This window comes from Eretmochelys imbricata, chromosome 2, assembly GCF_965152235.1.
Source record: "Eretmochelys imbricata isolate rEreImb1 chromosome 2, rEreImb1.hap1, whole genome shotgun sequence".
NCBI lineage: Eukaryota > Metazoa > Chordata > Testudines > Cheloniidae > Eretmochelys > Eretmochelys imbricata.
In genome coordinates this window covers 217459606-217483009 of record NC_135573.1, presented here as the reverse complement: position 1 = coordinate 217483009, position 23404 = coordinate 217459606, and the positions used below count along the sequence as shown (strand labels likewise).

At 41.4% G+C, this 23404-nt stretch overlaps 1 protein-coding gene across 1 annotated transcript in view; it reads left to right on the top strand.

Moving 5' to 3' along the window:
• PHF14 (PHD finger protein 14) overlaps window positions 1-23404 on the top strand; it is a 295920-nt gene that overhangs the window by 194194 nt on the left and 78322 nt on the right. Inside the window, exon 17 of the mRNA XM_077808040.1 lies at window positions 6661-6778. Within this exon, the coding sequence (XP_077664166.1) occupies window positions 6661-6778 (118 nt within the window). The remainder of the gene's footprint in view (window positions 1-6660; window positions 6779-23404) is intronic.

Genomic DNA, 23404 nt, shown 5'->3' with positions numbered 1-23404 from the left:
CTGAAATATGTGCTACAGTCTCACGTGGAATGAGGAAAGTGCATTGGTGATTAGCAAACATGAAAACATTGGAAGGTAGAATAATGACTTCTTGTCAGCTGTGTTGTGTGGCAGCTTTATTTTGGTAAGGTGCACAACTCTCTATCATGTAGTGAGTTATTTCATTTGCTTTTCCTCTCTGGAAACCTGGGTAAAATATTGCATATTTCATATCTTGAAATGTTCAGTGGTGATCTTCTAATCCTTAGTGGACACTTACAGTAATTCACAACCACCATGCAACTGAGTACAGTTGATTACTATAGTTTGAACTTCTGAAATGCCCAAACTTCTGAAGTAGTGTGGATGTTGCAGGTTAGGACCGGGAGAAGTAATTTAGTACAGTACCTGCTCATAGTTTGTCTGTAACAAACAAGAGTTTCCAGAGTCTAATTTTAATGGATACAAAACAAACAAAAATACAACTACCCTTTCCTCTGTCTCCCAGAAGGAAAAATACGTAGTATATATCTTTCTAGCACTCTGTCTTCATAGAACTACACATTCCAGGTTAAAAATAATATAGGAGCAGGTCTCATACAATAGGCATATATCATATACAGTTTATAATCCCAGTATATTTGAGACACACGCTCATAGAGAGATACATATACATTGTATCTATGCATTTAATTCCCCTTGTGTGTGCATGTACTTATGGAATTTCCCTATATAATTTGTTTGGGAACCCATAGTGTGTTGCACAGTTTACCACAGCTGCCTCATAACAAAAGTGAATACACACTTCTGCCCTAAGGATGCTGTTAACTTGCATATATGTTGAAGCAGGTTTTTTGCTGGTATTTCTACATTTTAATTTGTAAATGCTTTTTAATAGTTTCTTTGAGTTCATTTGTTACATAAAGCAGACAAGAGATTTTTGTGTCCCTGACTATTTAGGGAGTCTTACATTATAAATAAACAAAATATAGCTTTCCAAAATTGTGTGAAGGTAGTCACATGCATGATTTTTCTTTGCTTTTAGATGTTTACTTTTAAAATGCATGGTTATAAATACAACTGGTTTTTTTAAGTGGAATTGACTATACAAATGCTAGATATATGCTTGTTTTCTTTTTACTCATACCCAGCTACCTAATTGGGGCAGGTTTCTACCTGACCACTACAAACGAGCCGAAGGGCTGCTGTGGATATGGCCTGTATACTTTCAGTTGGAGTTGTGTAATCTATCTTTTCTTTTTTTATGACAGGTTTCAGAGTAGCAGCCGTGTTAGTCTGTATTCACAAAAAGAAAAGGAGTACTTGTGGCACCTTAGAGACTAACCAATTTAAATTTAAATTGGTTAGTCTCTAAGGTGCCACAAGTACTCCTTTTCTTTTTTTATGTTTGACCCATAATTTGTATTTATTTAAAGAAGGGCATGTTACCTAAACCTACAGATCACATCAAAACCAAAGTAACTTTCATTGGAACCCATGAAGTAGGATTGCATGATTATGCAATATAATGATTTTGGAATGCAGGCATTGAAAATATTTCCACATTTTTCATTGTCTAAACAGCAGAATGTCCGATAGATATTGCATGATGAAAGTATTTTATTTTTTCTGGGGCTCCTTTTTTTGGGTAAGGAAAATGAACACATATGGCTTGATAGTGCAATCTAGAAGATACTATCCTTTCACCTCTGGATCCTGGGTTCAACTTCAGCTTTAGATAAGTGAAAAACTGTCAGATTTAGTTTAGTCTCTGTTTGTGCACATCACAAACGTAGTACATATGTTCACATTTGAGCCTCTGCTCAGGAGAGGTCCAGCGGTGTTGGGCAGGCATGGATTTAAGGTTAAATGTTGAGTCAGGAAGCAGGAGAGCCTAGTGTGTGAGGAAGGAGGTTTGTCCTTCACAGTGTGTGTAGTATTAGGAACGCCTAATTAGGAGATGGGGTCAGAATAAGCCAATGCAGAGGGGAACCCAGACAGCATACTGTGACAGTTAAATACACCCCTGGTGTTGGAATAGAAGGAGTGTTGTAGATCTGAACTGATGGGTGGTGGAGTGAACGTACAGCTCAGGCTAGTCATTTATTTGACAGTTTATTGTTTGTAAAATTCTAGACTGAATCTATTGGAGTTTTGCTTGAGGAATGACTGTATTATAGGCCCCCTCTATCTCAAAAGATTTGACTCATGCTCTAGCAATGTTGTATATCCTCCTCCCATAAAATAGATTTACCCTCAGAGATGAATATATACAATTTTTTTTAACATGGTTCCTTTTTGCACGACACTGTAGACAAATGTGCAATGGTATGCGCATTTAAGTGTGAGAGATTTTCTGTAGTCTCTGAAGCATCTATGTGAAGTTGAATTTAAAGATTAGCTTATTAATGTTGTGTTTCAGGGACTTGTAGGTAATTACTTTTACAGCTATAGATGGGCACTGCTGACTTATGAATGCAAAATACGTTTTCTCACTCTGCCTGAGTCAGCTCTTTGTAAATTTGTATGATATTAACTGTGGTGACTTACAAATGTGTCTGTAATGGGTTTGCGTTGCATCCACTGTTCCTTTATAAAAGCAAAGGACTTTTTCCCCACTGCTCACTCTAAGACTTCTGCAGGCCAGCTGATAAGATTCCCTCCTGTGCAGGTAGATGTGAGGTAATGAAATTGGATGTGTGTGCTGAGCTTTGTAAATAAAATGAGATTGACCCCCAGCCATTATCTCATTTATCTGATTTACATTGTAAAATCAGGATCTACACTATTGATTAGAGCATAATTAGTTAATTATGAACAGGAAAAATACAGAGTTATGTGGAGCTTGAACACAGCAGGCTATACTGCTAAAAAAATTCCAAGGGCATGAGCAGATGGAGATCACTTTAATAAAGAACAAAGCATACGTGTTTCAGGTATGGAACTGTCTAATCAACCTCTGGCTGTGAGGAGATTCTTGACCTCCATTCTATATTTTTTTACATATGAACAATATTTCCTTTCAATTGTTACCATTTCCTTTATTATTTAACTTATTAACCTAACTACTACAAATTTTCACCTTCCTTCCTCAGTTTATCTACCTTATTTTCTCCATGTAAAATTAGAAAATTAATTACCTGCCTTCCTTTTTGGAATGGAAAATAAAGCATTTCCTAATTTTGTTATGTAACATGATTTGAATCTTGTTAAAGGCATTGACAATAATAGGTAGCATCATATCAGTTAAAGCTATTTTAACACCAGGAGCTTGTTTTTTAGCCTACACTTAGCGGATCTCCATTTTTTATGTTCACAAAGTTCTGGGTACAACTCCTAGACCACTGAGTACTTAATTGCACCCGTAGATCACGTACTTTGGCATATAATGGCCCCTCAAATAGTGGTGAAAATGTGGATGCCTGTTTTGGAAAATCTGACCTTTGATTCATATGGTTAATATTTTGTCTAAACCAGCGGTGCCCAACCTTATTACACAGTAGGCCCACATAAACCTAAGCACAAGCTTGTGTGAACCAAATAGATTTCTATATATTTTAATAAGATTTAAAGTCACCTGTATTGATTTATATTTTAAGTTCAGCTTGTTTCATATGTGTTTATATAGGTTGTTTCTACGTACAGTGTTGTCTATTTACACACTTGTATAAACTAAAATGATGTAAAGATGACAAAACGCTAAGGAATCAGTCATTGGTATATTGTGTTGAAGAATGCCCAAGGCCTTATGTCATGCTTTGGTGGGCCATAGGTTGGGCACCCCGGTTTAAACTATGGAGGCTATACATTGCTAAACAAATATTATACATGTATAGAAAGCAGAGTGTGCTAGTCAGCTTGTTTATAACTCTATAAACTCTTGTTTATAACCCTAGCAGATAAGCCAAGTACATAACTATCTATTCACCTCAGAGTTCCCACAAGATCATGTCTGAGGCACATTTCTCCGGGTAGTGTAGGGAAGCGTGCGCTGTTGGTATCTATTCTCCACCTGTTCTGTGAACATGACTACTGCAAAGTTCCGGGGCTATTAACTTGGCATCTTTCACAACCAAGAAATTCACATAACTTTAAAGTTTCAAAGTCATCTTATAGTTTGTTTAGGTTCTGTTTCTGGATCTGACAGTACATTTTCCATCTCCACATTTGACTAGGACCCTAGATCATAGTGTGTGGTTCATATTGCAGACCTTAATACTCCATTTTGCCAGTTGTCTTTGTAACCCAACTGACAGGCATTTGATAACTGACCAGGTTTCCTCCAGTGCTGGTGCCAATGCTAAACTATAATTTATCAAGGAGGAACAAGTGTTTTCTTTACAGAGCTGAAATGTGTGTGAGCTGTCCCTTTTTCTCCAAGAATTTGAAGGTCAATCACCAAAAATGTATCACACGACAGTGCTGCCAGGCAGCTGGTCCAGTAGTAAAATATTCTAATTAGTAGATCCTTCATTTTATCAGGTATGGTGTACCAGAAATGTATTCTGTATCCTACCATCTCACCATATTAACATTGGTAGAGTCTAGTCCTGCTGCTATAGTAGTCGATGGTCAAATTCCCATTGGAATCAATGGAAAGGATATTGGAGTAATCATAGTTTTGTGCCTAGAAGATCATCTTTTTTTAAACAGCTAAATTTATTTTAATTTACCTATCATTCTATCATTTATCATTTTACTGTGCTGTTTTCCCTAAGGGAGCTCTTTTATTTTCATATTTTTAAAAGATCAAATATAGGTTCTACTGTACAATAATATATTTTTATAAAAACAATATAAAAGCAGTGTTTCACAATTTATGGTTATCATTTTATAAATATGCATCACTTGATACTTTCACATCTGAATGGTGTGTGGTATATGAGGATGATTTAATCATCCACATGCTCTCACCGGTTGTGTATATATATTTAAATAAAACAAACAAACAGTCTCTAGAAACTTTTATATTGAAGTTTTTAATTTAGTATATACATATGCAAGAAGAATATGAGAATATTGTTCTTTATAGACAAAATAAACTGATTTGAAAAGAAAATTTAATTGAATACAAGAACAAAACTTGGCTTTAGGATCCTGAAACCTGTATCTTCTCTCATAATGTTTTATGGTAATTTCAACCCAACTTACGTAGATTTACTGGATGACTTTTGAAACATGGCTTAAAGTAAAATCAGAATATTGGGCATTCTGGGTGAAAGATGTTTCCCCTCCCACCAAATTAGAGATTTTAAAGCATGATTTTGAAGAGAAAAGATTGTTTTCTTTTAAACAGAACATTTCTGTTACAACTGTTCTCCTGTATTGCTGTGCTATTACTAAGCAGTCTGCTAACAGAATCTGTATCGGTTGTACTAAAATGACTAATATTCTCATGTTTGTAGATTTTAGGATCCAATAGAGTCCTTTTGAAATGTATTTATTAAATTAGTTGAAAATAAGTTTGAATATGTGCACCCTCTGCAGTTATGCTAGAAAAATACTTGTTTAGGTTAACCAAATACTATCCCAAACGGGTTATTTTTTTATATGGAGTTTTCCTTTTCAAATATTTTAGTGCATTCCTTTTGTTTAATCCTCTTTGTGTTATGTGCTCTGTGTTCTGTTAATAATTTATTAAAATGTATTGTTATTCTTGGTCTGATAAGTAGCACACTGTGCCTTTTATGTTTAAAAAAATAATTCTGCATTCTGTACCTTGCAAGAGTTCGGGATTTTCTTAAATGTGCTTTGCTAGCTTCTTATTTGTGGATTTCCTGGCTTATGAGGCTTTAATTCAAACATTTGAGACACTTAAATGGAATAAATAAAAAGAATTTGACAAAATTAGTTTTCAAAAAGTTTTCCCTTTTGAACAAAAGATCATAGGGTGTATGCAAAAAAGTGATGAAGACAACCACTTCAATAAAATGTATGAATCTCTATTATTTGCTGTTAAATTCTTTTTTCCTCTTGAGCATATTGTTGTACTATCTGATGTAAGACTCCTTTCATTAAGCACTGCAGTATAGCAAATGCTTCTTCAGTGGCAGTAGACTAAGAATGTCTGAACAAAGAATACTTATGATCGATGTTTCAGACTGTTGTCTGTGGGGTGTATATGGCACAAAACATTATCAAAAAGCTTGTTGATAAACTCAGAATTATGATGTGTACAGGTTAGACTTTTTTCAGTTATAAGTGAAAGATGACAGCAAAATGTTTTTAATTGAATAACCTTTTCAAATTCGTACTAAAAGAATCTCACATTATTGAATATTTTGTGCAGATTTTATTTATTAGTTACAAAGTCACTGTTTTAAAAAATCATTCATGCAATTGTAAACATGTTTGAATTTCTAGATATGTTGGCAGACATTATGGAAGATCCATAATGTAAAAAGTTTTGTTAGCCGGAAAGTGTACTAAATTCTGCAAATCATCAATATAGAGAAAATACATAGCTGCCTCCTGCATTTCTCCATGAGAATATTCCAAATTAAATAGAAACATACTTAAATGTGTGAGTGTACATGTAAATCACCCTTCCTGAAAATGTCTGTTTTAATCCAAACTAATGATTCAGAGATTTGGTGGTAAGTTTTCCATGGGGTGAACTACCCCAAAGTGTGTGCTTGATTTAATTGGTGAAGAAACACAATGTATCTGTTTCTCCTGCAGGTGTGATGAATGCAGACTCTGCTACCATTTTGGTTGTCTGGACCCTCCTTTGAAAAAATCTCCAAAACAGACAGGCTATGGATGGATATGTCAAGAGTGTGATTCTACTTCCTCTAAAGTAAGTTAATTCAGTCTGTGAAAACTCAGAGGAGGAGTTCTGGTTTTGGACAGCCTTTTTGAGCAAATCATTGCATAGTTTCTCATCTTGAGTTTGTGTTTGAACATTTTGCATAGATCTGCACTGGGAAACAGACATTTAAATCCACACAGTTAAAGGTCACACTGCAAGGATTTCATCTTGACTTTAACTAAAGGAGAGAAAAATGCAAAATGGAAATTGTGTTAATTGGCTCGATAAAGGGGAGTTTCTTATTCCTCTTAACTATTTTCTTCTTACATTATGGTTGTGACCCCCAAAATATATAAGTCCAAAGTATTAAGTTAAAATACCATAGCATTCTTTGCCCCATTATAAGCAGTCAGATATTTTAATATTTTAATAATGTAAACCATAACCTTTGAAGGCATGGTTAATAGTAAATTCATTTGAAATGTATTTATGAAAGATTTGAAAGTCTACATTTTTTTTGTTTCGTTTTTTCCAATGTAAATCAATTGCGAAGGACATTATTAGGTTAGCATGAGGGATAGTTGTAATATATGACATTCTAAAATTGTTTGAACTTAAAATTCTCACGACTGAAACTTTGTTATATTAATGCTACCAACAATCATCCACTTCTGTGGTGTTATCCTGCAAACGACATAGGATTTTTTTGTTGGGTTTGGTTTAGTTTATTAACATTTTCCTGAACACTAGTTTCTTTAGTGTTGGCATGGGTGCCAGCACCCCCTAGATGCTTTAAAGAGACACTGTCAACTTGATTTTTTTAAAGTGACTAATTTTAAAAATATCCATTTGCTGATAGGGCATCATTAAAATAAGAGAACTTTTTAAAAAATCGGTTAATTTCATAAGCTTTTCTGCTGCTTGTTTTTGCTTATCAGTGTATTTTCGGAAAGAGATAAGGTGACCGAATAACTGATTACATAGAGAAGTGGACTATAAAGAAAATGCTATCAAACACGCAAAGTTAACAAACAGAAAAAATAGAGGATCTTTTTCTACTAACTTCTTTAGCTTCTAATAATCTTTCTTAGGTGTACAGTTATTTATAACTAAAGTAGATATAAAATTTTCAAGCACAAATGGGATTTTCAAGTTGCTGGTGTCCTTTTACAATTGGAAAAATAAAATACTTTGCTTTGCTGGGCGTTAATCAAATCATTCTTCCTCAAGAAGATACAAAGATGGACACTGGAAATTAGCTGTCACCTATAGTTTGGACATCAAGCAGTCTTTCTTGAATACCACTTAAATAAAATGGGCACTCCTGGAGTGAATTATAATTGATATTGAATTCCTGTCACCTCTTAAACCAAAAGGGTTTCTTTATAACATTAGTTAAAATGTTCTGCCTCGTATTTTTTCAGTGTTTTTGCAAAAGGGCACTTTTTGAAACTCCAAATGTGTATTTGGCGTAGCTGGCCAAACTATGCAGATAAAATGCTATGCTTGCTGAATAATTTACCATGAAAATTAATTCAACATTATTTTTCTGTAAAGTGTGTTAATTTTTAGATATTTTGATGTAAGATGAAATGTTTTGAAAAAATAAAATTGAATTTACAAGCTACAATGACCACAGATATTTACTGTACTTATATTAAGGATTACTTCACATTTAAAAATATACCAAACAAGATGTTTATTACTGAGACTGATTTTCATTTTTAATTCATAAAGACCCATTCTTAAAATTAATATTTAACAATTAAGTTTGATTTATTGCACTATTTTCAACATAGCCAATTTTAATTATATTTGAGTGAGAAAATGATGAATATGATAGGTACTGAGAAAGTTGTCTTATGGGGACTCCTTGTGGCTTTGTTTAGTTACTTAACAAAGAATTTTTTTCTTGCAAAGCTGTGTAAAGAAACTATTGAAAAAAAGCTATGTTACTGTCCATATTAAGAGATGTCTTTCTTTTTAGCATACCATATTTTTCTCTCATCTATTATGCTACATTGTGTCTAACAAGATCATGTCAGCTGAATTAAACTTTTCGTACAGTCCTTCCTTTATATGAAAATAATTTTAAAAGGCTTAATGTTTTCTTTCTCTTCCAATTTCAATCTGTTGTCTTGCTTTATAGAATATATTTTACACATAATACCCTGCATATATTTCAACATCCAATAAATACTTATGAATTCTAGGGCTTTTTCTCCCAATAGGAAGGGGACTTCCTTCTGGGCTGAATACAAGTCCATTAGGCAGGAACATTGTAAGGAATCTGGCATTGTTTGCTGCACTCTGTCTGACCTTTGGATGAATAGCAGACTTGAGCCACAAGCATTTTCAATCTCTCACTCAACCACTAAATCCAATTTTTGGTATGTCACAACAAAGTTTCCTGTAAGGATTACTGCAGTGAAATAGGATTGCACGTTTCAGCATTTGCCAAGAAGACACTAATGCAGTCTCCTTCCCTTCAGTGGAGAAATCAGACTTTAAAAAGTAATATTTCCAAATGGAAAGTAATAAAGGAAATTTAATTTTTCCCTTTGCTATTCATCTGCTTAAATTCAATTTAAATAATCACTATAGCATGAATGTTAATTCAGATAAACAAATTTTAACTTTTCCTAGACAATGAGTGTTCAGGTGTATTGGCCCTAGAAAAAAATTGGACAAATAGATTATGTGGTACTTATTGGTTCAATAAAAAGTGAAGTTATAATACACGAGGTTTTGCATAATGATTTTATTGTCCTAATAAAGGTGATTACATTATCTACCTTCCTAATTATAGTTCTTCTTTGAGTGCTTGCTCATGTTGATTCCATTGTAGGTGTGTCCATGCCCACATGTGTGGCCATCAGAGACTTTTGCCTTAGCAATACCTGGAGGGCTGGCTATGGCGCCCTCGGGAGTGCCATGCTCATGGCACGATATATTGGGTGCCACCGGCCCTGCGCCCTCTCAGTTTCTTCTTACCACCCGTGGTAGTCAGTGGGAGCACCTCTGTCCCTTGCTTCGCAAGTGGTCAGCAGTTTCTCGTCTAGCTTAGCCTTGTGCTTTACCTGCAAATAGTTTAATCTTTGTTAGTTAGTTCTTAAGTACCTGTTAAATGTTAGTTAGGTAATGTCCCAGTAGGGACTTTTCCCCTGGCGGGGCATGCCTCAGTCTCCTGGTTTCAATCCCTGCTCTTCGTGTAACATGCCTGTGCCTGTTAGTGACCTGCACAAGAGTTGTCTACAGTGCCTTGGGAAAACCCATATAAAGGAGCGCTGTCGCATCTGCTAGAACTTTCGTCCGCAGACACAAAGAGAGTGCGACACCGTCTTAGGGCACTCTTGATGCAGGTTCCCCTGCGCCCAGCTTTGGAGCTGTCGTGGCCAGAACTGGCACCCAGCACTTCAACTTCGGTGCACAGCACACCTCCGGCACTAGGGTCCTCCTGGCACCAATCCCTGTTGCCGGTGCTGAAGAAAAAGAGTAAGAGGGTGGCACCAACCAAGCCCACCCAAGGGGCTCTGCGCAAAGGACACTGCTGGGGCCTTACACCCACTTCATACCCTCTAAAGGGCTCGGGCTTGGGGAGTTCCTCTCCCTGAATGGCCTGCCACCAACTCCAGGGAGCGATAAAGGGCCTAGATCGATGGCGCTGTCAACCTCCTCCAAGGCCCTGGCACCTGGAGAACCTCCACTGAAGCTGGCACTGCGTGCAGCTATGGAACCAGCTAAGGCTTCCCATAAGGGCAAGCCTACCGGCAAGGCTTTGCACAAAACAGGCGAGCACCGCCGTTCTCCAGAGCCAAGACAGAGCCCTAGGTCGCCACATTCTTGGTCTCCGCGTCAACCTAGGTCTCCAGCTCGCCACTATGAGTTGTCGGCACCGTGCTCCCGATCCCCGTCGTTGCGCCAAAGCTCGCCCAGGCATCGTTGATCTCCCTGGCCCCAGTCTTCATCGCACAGTCGGTTGCAGTCACTGAGACCTTGAGGGCGCTCCTCGAAGCAGCACTGCTTCCCCTACCCCCAGCACCATTCGGACTGTTCCCATCACCGGTCTCCGGTGGTGATGGTGAGCTGTCAGAGTCAAGCCTCCACAACCCTGCCCTGGTCGCCAGAGGGTGACAACGTCTCAGGCTTGGAGGCACAAATCAGCCCTTTGCCCAGGCAACATGATTGGGCTTCAGAGGGTGCATCTGTGACATCGGTGCCGACCTGGCAGCAGAGCCAGTGGCTGACCCAATGGCCTTATTGGAATGCATGGGGCGTTCCCGTCATGTCAGTGCCCCACTCCTGCCAGCCTTCAGTCGCTGAGTCAGACAGGCCGAAGACAGTGCTCCTGGTACCCACGGCACCGGGCTCAGTGCAGGATGTCCTGGCGGCCGTCACGGGTGAGGATCCGGTACCCACCCCAAGGCCTCCCGCACCAACAGGTGAGTACACTGCCAGACCTCCCCCGGTCATCCAATAATCCTCCTCCTCCCTGGACAAGGTGGTGGCGGGGCCTTCTAGAGCTAGCCCACCAGGCAATTTCTGTGAGCATCAGGTGCTACTCCACAGGGTGGCATCCAACTTGGCCATCAAGGCGGAGGAGATGGAGGAGCAGACGGACACATTATTTAGTGTGCTCTCCACATCCTCCCCAGACTGGGTCGCACTGCCAGTATATGAGCGGGTCCTGAACATTGCCAAACTATCTGACAAACCCCATCCTCCATCCCGCCCACCTCTAAAAAGGCAGAAAAGAAGTACTTCGTTCCTGCAAAAGGGTTCGAGTACTTGTACACTCATCTGCCACCAGGGTCATTGGTCGTGTCAGCGGCCAACAAAATGGACAAACAGGGGCCCGCCAGCTCCACCCCTAAAAATAAAGAGACTAAGAGACTGGATTTGTTTGGTCAAAAATTTATTCTACGGCCAACCTCCAGTTTCAGGTAGCAAACCACCAGGCCCTCTGCTACAGTTTTGACCTGTGGGACTCTCTCCTCAGGTTGAAGGACTCCATGTCCCAGGGGGCGGCCCAGGAGTTCGCAACCCTGGTGGAAGAGGGGACTGCAGCAGCCCTGTGCTCTCTCTAGATGGCCTGGGACACAGTCGATTCAGCTGCCCAAGTGGTTGCCTCAGCCGTGGTCATGCAGTGCAGTTCCTGGCTCCAGACCGCCAGCCTGTCCTAGGAGATGCAGGCCTCTATCCAGGACCACCCGTTTGATGGTGTTGGCCTATTTTCCGACCAAACAGATACACATCTGCATGGCCTGCAGGATACAAGGGTAACCCTTCGCTCCCTGGGGACGCACACTCGTCAGATGTCCAGGCAGCCGTTCCGGCCTCCTCCGCCATCTAGACAGTAGCAGCCTCGACAGGGGCCTGCAAGAAAAAGGGACACTGGGTTTAACTGCTGCTGCCCTTCGTCATCTCAATCTCCTGCACAGCCTGGCCTGGCTAAGCTCCCGGGGGCCAGAAGCGCTCATTTTGAGGGTGCACTCAGGAGCGATGCACCAGCCAACTGTCCGGATCCTTCCTGCCCTTTCTTCGACCGACTTTTCCCCTACCACTCAGCCTGGTTGTGGGTTACGTCAGACTGTTGGGTCCTGGACATAGTGGCTCGGGGCTACACCCTGCAGTTTTTGGCTGCCCCTCCTTCTCGTCCCCCCACTTCCCCGTCCCTCTTCAGGGACTCTTCTCATGAGCAACTCCTCGTTCGGGAGGTCGAGAACTTCCAATGCCTGGGGGCCATGGAGGAGACTCTTCAGGATATGCAAGGAAGAGGATTCTACTCCCGCTACTTCCTAATCCTGAAGGCAAAAGGGGGACTCAGACCCATTCTGAACCTGCAGGGCCTCAACATGTCTCTCATGTAATTGAAGTTCCTCATGGTATCCCTGGCCTCCATCATCCCTTCCCTGGATCTGGGGGACTGGTACACTGCTCTTGACTTGAAGGATGCTTACTTTCCTATCTCCATATTCCTAGGACACAGACATATCCTGCCTTTCTTAGTGGCGGGGCGCCACTTCCAGTTTACAGTGCTACCCTTTGACCTGTCCTCGGCCCCCAGGGTGTTCACAAAATGTGTGGCGCAGGTGGCGGCTTACCTGAGGCATCAAGGGGTCCAAATCTCCCCCATCTCAACAATTGGCTCATCGAGGACAGGTCTCCAGAGCAGGTCCAGAGGAGCCTCAGTCTGGTGCGCTCCACCTGTAGTGATCTGGGTCTCCTAATAAACACAGAAAAATCCATGTTAACACTCATTCAAGGCATAGAGTTAATCAGAGCGGTTCTCAACTCCATGCAGGCCAGGGCCTTTCTACCAGAAGCGCGCTTTTAAGCTATATGGACTTGTTCGGTCACATAAAGAGCCAACCGCTCACCACAGCCTACATGTGCCTGTGTCTGATGGGCCACATGGCCACATGCACCTATGTGGTAAGTCACACCGAGCTTCATCTAAGGCGCCTGCAAGCTTGGCTTCCTCGGTGTACATTCCAAGCAGGCAACCCCTGGACTGAGTGGTCATGGTGCCAAGCCACGTCCTCTCCTCTCTGGATTGGTGGCAGGATGCCAAGTCGGTGCTGCCAGGAGTTCCCTTTGCAACCCCATCGCCCTTGCTCGTCTTGGTCTCGGACACGTCAGATCTGGGTTGGGGCGCCTGTCTGGGCGAGCTCAACACCCAGGGCTGTTGGCTGCAACACAACCTAGGCCTCCATATCAATGTCAGAGATCTCAGGGCAGTTCGCCTGGCATGCCAGGCTTTTTTGCCCCACCTGGAAGGCAAAGTGGTGCAAATCCTGATGGACAATACTGCCACAGTGTACTACATCAGCAGGCAGGGTGGTGCCAGGTCTTCAGCCCTCTGTCAGAAAGTGCTCAGCCTCTGGGACTTTTGTGTGCAGCACACCATTTATTTGGTTCCCACCCACCTTCCTGGAGCCAAGAATGTCCTGGCGAATCGACTAAGCAGAACCTTCTCATCTCGCCACGAATGTTTGCTCCATCCAGAGGTGGTCAGCCTAGTTTTCCACAGGTGGGGCTTTCCCCAGGTGGACCTGTTCACATCCAGACAGAACAGGAAATGCCATGTGTTCTGTTCTGTGCTGAGCAGGGAAAATGGCTCCCTGTCGGATACCTTCCTGATTCTGTGGTCAGGAGCGCTGATGTACGCCTTCCCACCGGTGCCGTTAATCCACAGAGTCCTGCTCAAGGTGAAGCAAGACAGAGCAATGGTCATCCTTATAGCCCCAGCATGACATCTTGGACTATTTGCTGTATCTTAAGCTCCAGAGCATGTCTCTGTCCTTCATCAGGGTGCACCTGGCAGCCATTTCGGCTTTCCATCCAGCATTTCACAGCAGGTCGGTCTTTTCCCATCCCATGGCAGCACAGTTCCTGAAAGGTCTGGAGTGCCTTAACCAGCATATCCAGAACCAGGGGGACCTGAATCTTGTGCTGTCCAGGCTCGCGGGGTCCTCCTTTGAGCCCCTGGCTTCCTGCTTCCTTCTGCTTCTCTCCTGGAAGATCTCCTTTTTGATCACTATAACTTTGGCCCATAGAGTGTCTGAGTTCAGGGCGCGCACGTTGGAGCTGCCTTATAAAGTCTTCTATTCAAGGTCCAGCTGAGTCCACACCTGGCTTTTCTGTCCACGGTGTCTCTCAGTTCTATACTGGTCAGGACATATACCTACTGATCTTCTGCCCAAAGCCTCATACTACAGATGAGGAATGCAGGCTGCATACTCTGGCTGTCCGGAGTCACCGGCCTTCTACATAGAGAGGATGAAGCTGTTCCGTAAATCTACACAACTGTTTGTTGCTGTCACAGACCGGATGAAAGGTTGCCCAGTGTCTACCCAAAGAATCTTGTCCTAGATCACTTCTTGCATCGGCTACTACTATGAGCTGGCAAAGGTGCCCCCACCAGCGATCGTGACGCTTGCGCCCTAGTCAAGTGAGCCTCTCAGGTGCCGATCCAGGAAATCTGCCACGCCGTGACCACGTCCATCCTCATGTTTGCTTCGCACTATGCACTGAGTATGTCGGGCTGATGCTGGTTTCCACAGAGCAGTGCTCCAGTCTGCGAGACTGTGAACTCTGAGCCCACCTACAATGGAATGGACATGAGCAAGCACTCAAAGAATCAAAAATGGTTACCTACCTTGTGTAACTGTTGTTCTTTGAGATGTGTTGCTTATGTCCATTCCATTACCCACCCTCCTGACTCTCTATCAGAGTTGTCGGCAAGAAGGAACTGAGAGGACGCAGAGTCGGCAGCGCCTGATATACTGCGGCATGAGTGCGGCTCTCCAGAGGGCGCTACAGCCAGCCCTATGGATACCGCTAAGGCAAAAGTCTCAGACGGCCACATATGTGGGCACACGCACACCTACAATGGGATGGACATGAGCAACACATCTCGAAGCACCAGTTATGAAAGGTAGGTAACCGTTTTGTTTTTTTTCCAGTTTTAGAAATTGGGTAATGGTGACATCGTGTTGACCTAACAATAAAAGTAGTTTTTGAGATATTACTGAATGTTTGCAGGTGGAAGCAATACAAAGATGAAATGTGATGGTAATAAACATATGCTTTAAGTTGCTCTCTGTCACAAGCACTTTGTAGGCTACTTCTGTTTTGCTCATGATATGTCACAAGACTCTCCAGCAATCTTGTAAGTTATTTTCCCACCAATGTAACATATTCCCATATTACCCTGTCTGTCAGAGAATAGACAGACAGTGACTTTGCTGCAGGGCATGAGGGCAACATCTTCTCTGCCGGTAATACTGCCTGTCACTTTTATGGAATGGGTGATGCTCACCACTGAGGTCTGACAAGCTTTCTCATCTCAGAAACATTGTTGTTTTTGTTACCTCACATGAAAGCTGAAATAAGCCTATTAGCTAGCATTTTAATAACATCACCTACCTCCCTTGGAAAAGGATTACTCTGTGCTTCCAATACTGCCAAATCTCCATGCCCTAAATCATAAAATTTCCAGTATTTTAGAATAATGGTATTGAGAGAGACTTTTAGAAGCTTCTTTTAAACAACAAATTCTTTTGCATTCCAGAATAGTATATGATTGGTCTAAACACTACTTCTTTAAGGTACAAGATCTCTTTGTAAAAATTAGATGAGGGTAGTGGGAGTTACATAATGTTTCATTACCCTTCTTCCGTACATCCTCCCAGTTTAAAGTTTTGTAAAAGACCAGTATAGCAAAAGATTTACACATACATCATGGTAGTTAAAATGACTTTGCTAGTTCCTTTTCCATCCTTGTTTAAGTTCTATTTTGTGAAAAGTTGCAGAGTGGACATGACAGGTCATTATCTGACTGCTGTAAGTTGAGCTGCCATAGCCTGGAGCCTTTTTTTAGTTCATTTTTATTTCCTCTTTCTACTTTATTGAACTTTTTCAGTGGAAGTAAATTGTGAACGTATATGCATAGAATTCTCATCTAAATTCCTTATGGAATATTTTCTGGAACTACAAATTCATGTCACACCAGCCAGAGCAAATGGCTCATTTTCTGCTCATCTGTTGTGTTGGAAAGCAATCATGAAGGATTTTGCCTGTGTCCCAATACTGAGCAGGGTGATTTCTCTAAGGTGTGACTTGCTTCAGTACAGGGAACAAGCAAATTTAACTGGACACTGTAATATCAGAAATTGAATGTCTGATCTTCTTCCATTTTGAAGATTTATTAAAAATATAAAATTTAAATGAGTTGTGTTTTAAAATTCATTTTAATTTCAAACTTTCAGTTTGCTCATCCAAAGAGAGGTCGGGGGGGGGGGGTTTGTTGGGTTTTTTGTTTGTTTGTTTTTTAGTGATTTAGATATCTGGTTAGCCTATGGAATTTTATCCTAATTACAATGTAAAATGCAGAGTTAAATTTGGTGGACAAGAACACTTTTTGCTATGAACACTTACATATAAAATGAACTATCAACTACTATACTACCAATTAGAACATCATATGTTAAGATCTTGTGTCAGCGTACTGTGTTATGAACCTATTTTGAATTCCTCCAGAATGCTAACCTCTCCAGCCATAATATAAAATTCAAAATCAAAACAAGTGCCAGTTAAAATATGTAAAGTACACCACAGAAAGAAATGTATGTTACTTTTATTTTAAAGATAATGAAGTTAGCAAGAGGGAAACAAACTGACTTCATATCAACAATTTGTATAAATTAGAAAAATTAACTTAGTAATGGTCATAAATAAAATCTGTAATGTAATTCATAATGCATGAACAGGAATACTTTTTTTTATAGTGTATGTGTGGGGTGGGGGGTAACACTGCCTGTTATTAAAGTTACCTGACACATCCCATTAGAAGACTCTGTTTTCAGTTGCTTACAATTTTGCCAACCTTTAACTGTTTGGGCTGAAATTTGGGTGTCTGCCTCAGGTTGAACTTTTTTGGAAAATTTCACCCAAAACAACTCATCCTTTTCGGAGAATGATGCTAGGGGAAAAGAAGTTGTTATGTTAATTTAACAGCTACTTTTTCTTTGAAAAACTCTAATGCCCCCATGCTTTGGAGATGGGATTTTAAATTTGGCAAGGGAGTGGCCTTTTGTCAGGTGTGTGCCTATTGCCGTTCCTGTGAAAATCCACCAAAATTTAGACAAGCAATAAGGCTATGAAAAACCACTATTCGGATGCTTCTTAGATGTTCTTAGAGACTTCTTAGATGTTCATAGCTAAATTCCCTGAAGATTCCATCACGACTGAACAGAGTTTTCCCTGTCGTAGTTCCTTGCTGCTCTGGACCATACTGGATCCAGGTCGGGGCACTGGAACTAGAAAGCAGGGAGCCCATCTCTCCTGTGCTCTCAGTGACACCCCCCCTGTTGAGCCCAGGGAGCGTGTAGGAGGAAGCCACCTGAACTAAAGACAAGGGAGACAAGAGCCAGACCTTGGGGAGAATGGGTTGGGGGAATAGATTGAGACAAAGAGCTTGTGGGGGGAAGACTGGGACTGGAGATTTGGGGATGGGGGGAAGAGGGAAACTGGGACTGGGAGCTGGGGTTGGAGGACAGGACTTACGGTGCAAGGACACTGGGAGTGGGAGAAACTGGTTCGGGGTGGGGGGGAGCCACAGGGTAAGACTAAAAATGTCTGGGCAAGGAGATTGGGACTGAAAACTATTGGGAATTGGGGAAGGAAGTTGGGAGGATGGAGGGAAATAGTTCTGATGAGGAGTCAGGGTGTAAGGGGAAAACTGGTACTGGTTGGGTAAAGAGATAGATAGGTGGGTGGGACTTTGAAATTGTAAAAGGAATTAATAGTGGGAGACTGGGTCTGGGAGCCAGTGTGGATGATGAACGCGGACATGGGGATGATTGATGGCCGGGGGAGTAGGGAATGAAACAAATCAAATGAGAAGCCAGGATGGGGCAGCTGGGTCTGGCTGGACAAGAAGACTGGGAATGTAATCAAAAGCCAGAAGAGTGGTGACTGGGACTGGCTATTTGAGGAGAGTGGGACTGGGATAAGGAGCCAGGGGTGGGGGAAAGAGACAGGCCTGTGCCAGAAACAGGTCAGAGGGAAATTAGCAAAAGTGGTCTCCTGAGTCTAGCATTCCACTGCTGTTAGCAAATATCTGTAAAACCCAATGGTAAAGTATGTATCTTATGCCTCTCTAGTGCTGTTCCACGTAGATGATGACTGCTATTAGTTACTACATTCCAAATGATGAGATTTCAGGGATGGTGGTGGGGGTGTTCAGCTTGATTTAAAAGCTATTACATACAACTATGTTAAAATAACATAATTAATAATTATTACTGGAATGGATTACCAAGGGATGTTGTGGAATCACCGTCATTGGAGATTTTAAAGAACAAATTAGATAAATATCTATCAGGGATGTCTAAGTTTACTCCATCCTGCCTCACTGCAAGACGCTGGACTAAATGACTTTCCCAAACCTATGTTTCTATGATTATTCAGGTTGCAAAGTCAAGCGCTTAGAAATGAGGATATGCCAGAATTAAGGTTGTTTGTGCAATCTGTAATGCTAAATAACTTTGAAAAATCAGGTTCTAGACGTCTCAAATTGGGCACCCAAAATTAGTGGATACTTTTGATCTTAATCTCTTTGTGCCTGCTTTCCCTCTGTGTAAAATAGGGCTAATACTATCCCCTCCCCTCACCTCATGGGGGTGTTTTAAAATAAATAAATAAATATCTGTCAAGATCTCAAAAAGAAAAGGAGTACTTGTGGCACCTTAGAGACTAACCAATTTATTTGAGCATAAGCTTTCATGAGCTACAGCTCACTTCATCGGATGCATACTGTGGAAAGTGTAGAAGATCTTTTTATACACACAAAGCATGAAAAAATGGGTGTTTACCACTACAAAAGGTTTTCTCTTCCCCTAGCCCACTCTCCTGCTGGTAATAGCTTATCTAAAGTGATCACTCTCCTTACTATGTGTATGATAATCAAGGTGGCCATTTCCAGCACAAATCCAGGGTTTAACAAGAACGTCTTGGGGGCGGGGGGGAGGGTAGGAAAAAACAAGGGGAAATAGGTTACCTTGCATAATGACTTAGCCACTCCCAGTCTCTATTCAAGCCTAAGTTAATTGTATCCAATTTGCAAATGAATTCCAATTCAACAGTCTCTCGCTGGAGTCTGGTTTTGAAGTTTTTTTGTTGTAATATCGCAACTTTCATGTCTGTAATCGCGTGACCAGAGAGATTGAAGTGTTCTCCGACTGGTTTATGAATGTTATAATTCTTGACATCTGATTTGTGTCCATTTATTCTTTTAGTTAGAGACTGTCCAGTTTGACCAATGTACGTGGCAAAGGGGTATTGCTGGCACATGATGGCATATATCACATTGGTGGATGTGCAGGCCACAGCAATGGTTCCCTCAACCCACCCAGCAATATTGTTAACCTATCCAACTATACTCTTAGCCCAGCAGAAGCAGCTGTCCTATCTCGGGGCCTCTCCTTTTGCCCCTCTACCCCCACGAACATGATACCGTTCTGTGGTGACCTAGAATCCTATTTTCGACGTTTTTTACACCCTGAAGGATGACCCAACACTCTCACAAATCTTGGGAGACAGGCCAGTTCTTGCCTACAGACAGCCCCCCAACCTGAAGCAAATACTCACCAGCAACCACATACCACACAACGGAACCACTAACCCAGGAACCTATCCTTGCAACAAAGCCCGTTGCCAACTGTGCCCACCTATCTATTCAGGGGACACCATCACAGGGCCTAATAACATCAGCCACACTATCAGAGGCTCGTTCACCTGCACATCCACCAATGTGATATATGCCATCATGTGCCAGCAATGCCCCTCTGCCATCTACATTGGTCAAACTGGACAGTCTCTAACTAAAAGAATAAATGGACACAAATCAGATGTCAAGAATTATAACATTCATAAACCAGTCGGAGAACACTTCAATCTCTCTGGTCACGCGATTACAGACATGAAAGTTGCGATATTACAACAAAAAAACTTCAAAACCAGACTCCAGCGAGAGACTGTTGAATTGGAATTCATTTGCAAATTGGATACAATTAACTTAGGCTTGAATAGAGACTGGGAGTGGCTAAGTCATTATGCAAGGTAACCTATTTCCCCTTGTTTTTTTCCTACCCTCCCCCCGCCCCCAGACGTTCTTGTTAAACCCTGGATTTGTGCTGGAAATGGCCCACCTTGATTATCATACACATTGTAAGGAGAGTGATCACTTTAGATAAGCTATTACCAGGAGGAGAGTGGGGTGGGGGGAGAGAAAATGTTTTGTAATGGTAAACACCCATTTTTTCATGCTTTGTGTGTATAAAAAGATCTTCTACACTTTCCACAGTATGCATCCGATGAAGTGAGCTGTAGCTCACGAAAGCTTATGCTCAAATAAATTGGTTAGTCTCTAAGGTGCCACAAGTACTCCTTTTCTTTTTGCGAATACAGACTAACACCGCTGTTACTCTGAAACCTGTCAAGATCTCAGATACAATAGTGATGAGCACCCATGAAGAAATGAATAATTCTGTGTTCAGAGTAGGGTTTGGATAATATGCAGTAATTAAGGTGTGGGGCCACACATTGAGTAATGAGGAAAAAACAAAATAAAATAATAGAATTGAATAGCTGCTCATTAACTGAGCGCCATCTATCCTGGTCACTGAATGAGACTGTAGTCCTGTGGAAAAAATAGTATGTGATCATGAATTAAAGTGTGTGTCATAAGACATGCAGACAAGGATGTGCAGACAACCTTAATTTTGTCATTGCCTAGCTTTTTCAGTGTTTGTCTTTGCAATCTGAATGTTTTAAGCATAGTTTTTTTTGGTGAGTAATTTGTATAACATCACATTAACGTAGCACACTATAAAAGTGTATACATTATAGTAGCATAAATCGTGATTTGGTAGTGCTTACTCTTCCCCTACAGTACATAGTTTAGGGCAGTGTCATTTTAAGTAATTATGCATAACTCTGTGTTTAAAATGCACCTTAAAAAATGAGGATCAAATGTTCAGTCTCACCCATGCTGATTTAATGTTATTCCAAAATGACCAAAACATCCTCTGATTTAAGGAGGAGAGTACACGGCAACTTGAAATTTGGGGGACATACAATGCACTCCTTTTTTAACAGCCTTTGGAACCAAGTATTTTGAGTGTGATGAAAAGGGTGAATACAGTGCTTTTAAAGAAGCTCTGACCCTAGGTATTGTAGTCTTACATCAGAGGAAATGCTACATCAGAGACTCTTCTTTTGAGGATGCAGCATATAGACAACTACATCGCCACAGTGGGAAACAATGTTCCAGCTCAAAGTTGATAAAAGAATACAGCAGATAACTATTGCTGATACAAGCAGAAGATAATATAATAGAAGAGAATATGATTTTGTGTTGCACTTTTTGGACTCAAGGTACTGGTATTTCAAAGTGCTTTACAAAATAATGAGTTGGATACAGTAGTGCAGTTGGTGCATTTGCAAAAAGAACACCCGTTCTGTGCTCAGTAATAGCTCACTGGCAGTCTTGGATACTCTAGCCTCTTTTAGTGTATGCTGGTTAGGGACAATCGAATTAACCCCTACTTTAGTCAAGAGAGTTAAATATAAGGCTAAGAAAAGTACTGTATAAATCATCATGGGAGCATCAATCTGAGTGTATAATATTGCTGAAGAAAGTTCCAGGAACTGGGGAAAAATTATATTAACTTTGAGATAGCTTTAGAACCACTGTTATCTTATGAGGTTATCCAGATTTTCCAAAATTCTCTTCTTCAAGTGAGAACTTATTAATGAGTATGTGTGAAATTGTAGTGGATCCTCTAGAATACAAGAATGACTCTCTTAAAATTGAATGTGAGAAAACTATCTCAGGATAGGTCTGGAGAGCCGAGTGGTGAGACTGTAGTTCACCCCCATGCAAAGGATTGGCACAAGTCCTATACATTACTTAAATTCTGTATTGAGGATTTAAGTGGTGTATAGGCATTAGCGGTCCTCTGTACAGGGGTGAATCTCACGCTCAGGTTGTTCCAGAAGAGGAAGAACTTCCACAGCAGGGTGGGCTCAATCATTTGACTGAACATTGGCAACTACATTTTCGAGATCTCTCTAGATACAGTAGTTAGAAAAATAAGTTGGATAGTTTCTATTTTTTGCTGGCAAAGAAGAGTAGACAGATCTGTTTAATGAATAATTTGTACCATAAATGGAGTTCCAGATATAACTAGCCTCAAAATTAACTTAATACTGTACTTGATTTATGAGTAGAAGTTAAGATAAGCATAAAATTTGGTGGTATTAAATGTGAAAAGAAGTCCAGATAGATAGATTGAGGCTTTCCATTAAATGAGAATTCTCAAGGCAGATCTAGGAAGTTCTGATGTTACTAAAAAGTAGTTTAAACACTGAAATCCTATCAAAGAAAAAATAATTTTAAAAGGGACCTGTGATGTGGTGGAATAGATCTGAAGGCCCCTGCTGGAGGCCTCACGGGCCTGCCTCATCCCTCCCCACAAAAGAGCAAAAGAGAAGTCCTCTGGGTGGCCTAGAATGGCCAATCTGGGACCAGGAGTGCCATATAAAAAGAAGTAGCAGAGACAGAGCAGTCAATAGCTGGCAGGAGCTGGAAGAGAGAGGATCAAGTTTCTGGCTGGCTGGAAGAGTAGCAGGACCAGAGATAGCTCTCTGTGAGCAGGGCTGAGCCCAGGGAGGGCTGCCGAAGACTGGGGGAGCTAGGAAGGAGCTCCTGGCTGGTTGCAGGGACTGAGCCCAGAAGCTAGCCAGACCAAGCGAGGGTACCGCGATGGGCCCTGTTGGTCTGGTGAAATACTGAGCCCAGGGCAGGACAGCTGCTGAAAAAGATACACCAACAGAGGCTACTCTGATGGGCCCTGTTAGACTGTTATAGAGGGCAGTGTCTCCAGGGAGGAAGCCTTGCGGAAGGTAAACACTGTATATCCCGGAAGGGGTTGTTCATTCTGTTCCGCCTACAGATAGTGTTTGTGACTCGGCCAGAAGACTGAGTCACTGAAAGCCTGCCAAAGAAACCATCTGCCGGGGCGGGTGCTTGCAAGATGCCACCCCATTCCAAGAACTAAGAAACAGCAAGCTCACACCTGACCAGAAGGGGGTGATCGCGAGAGG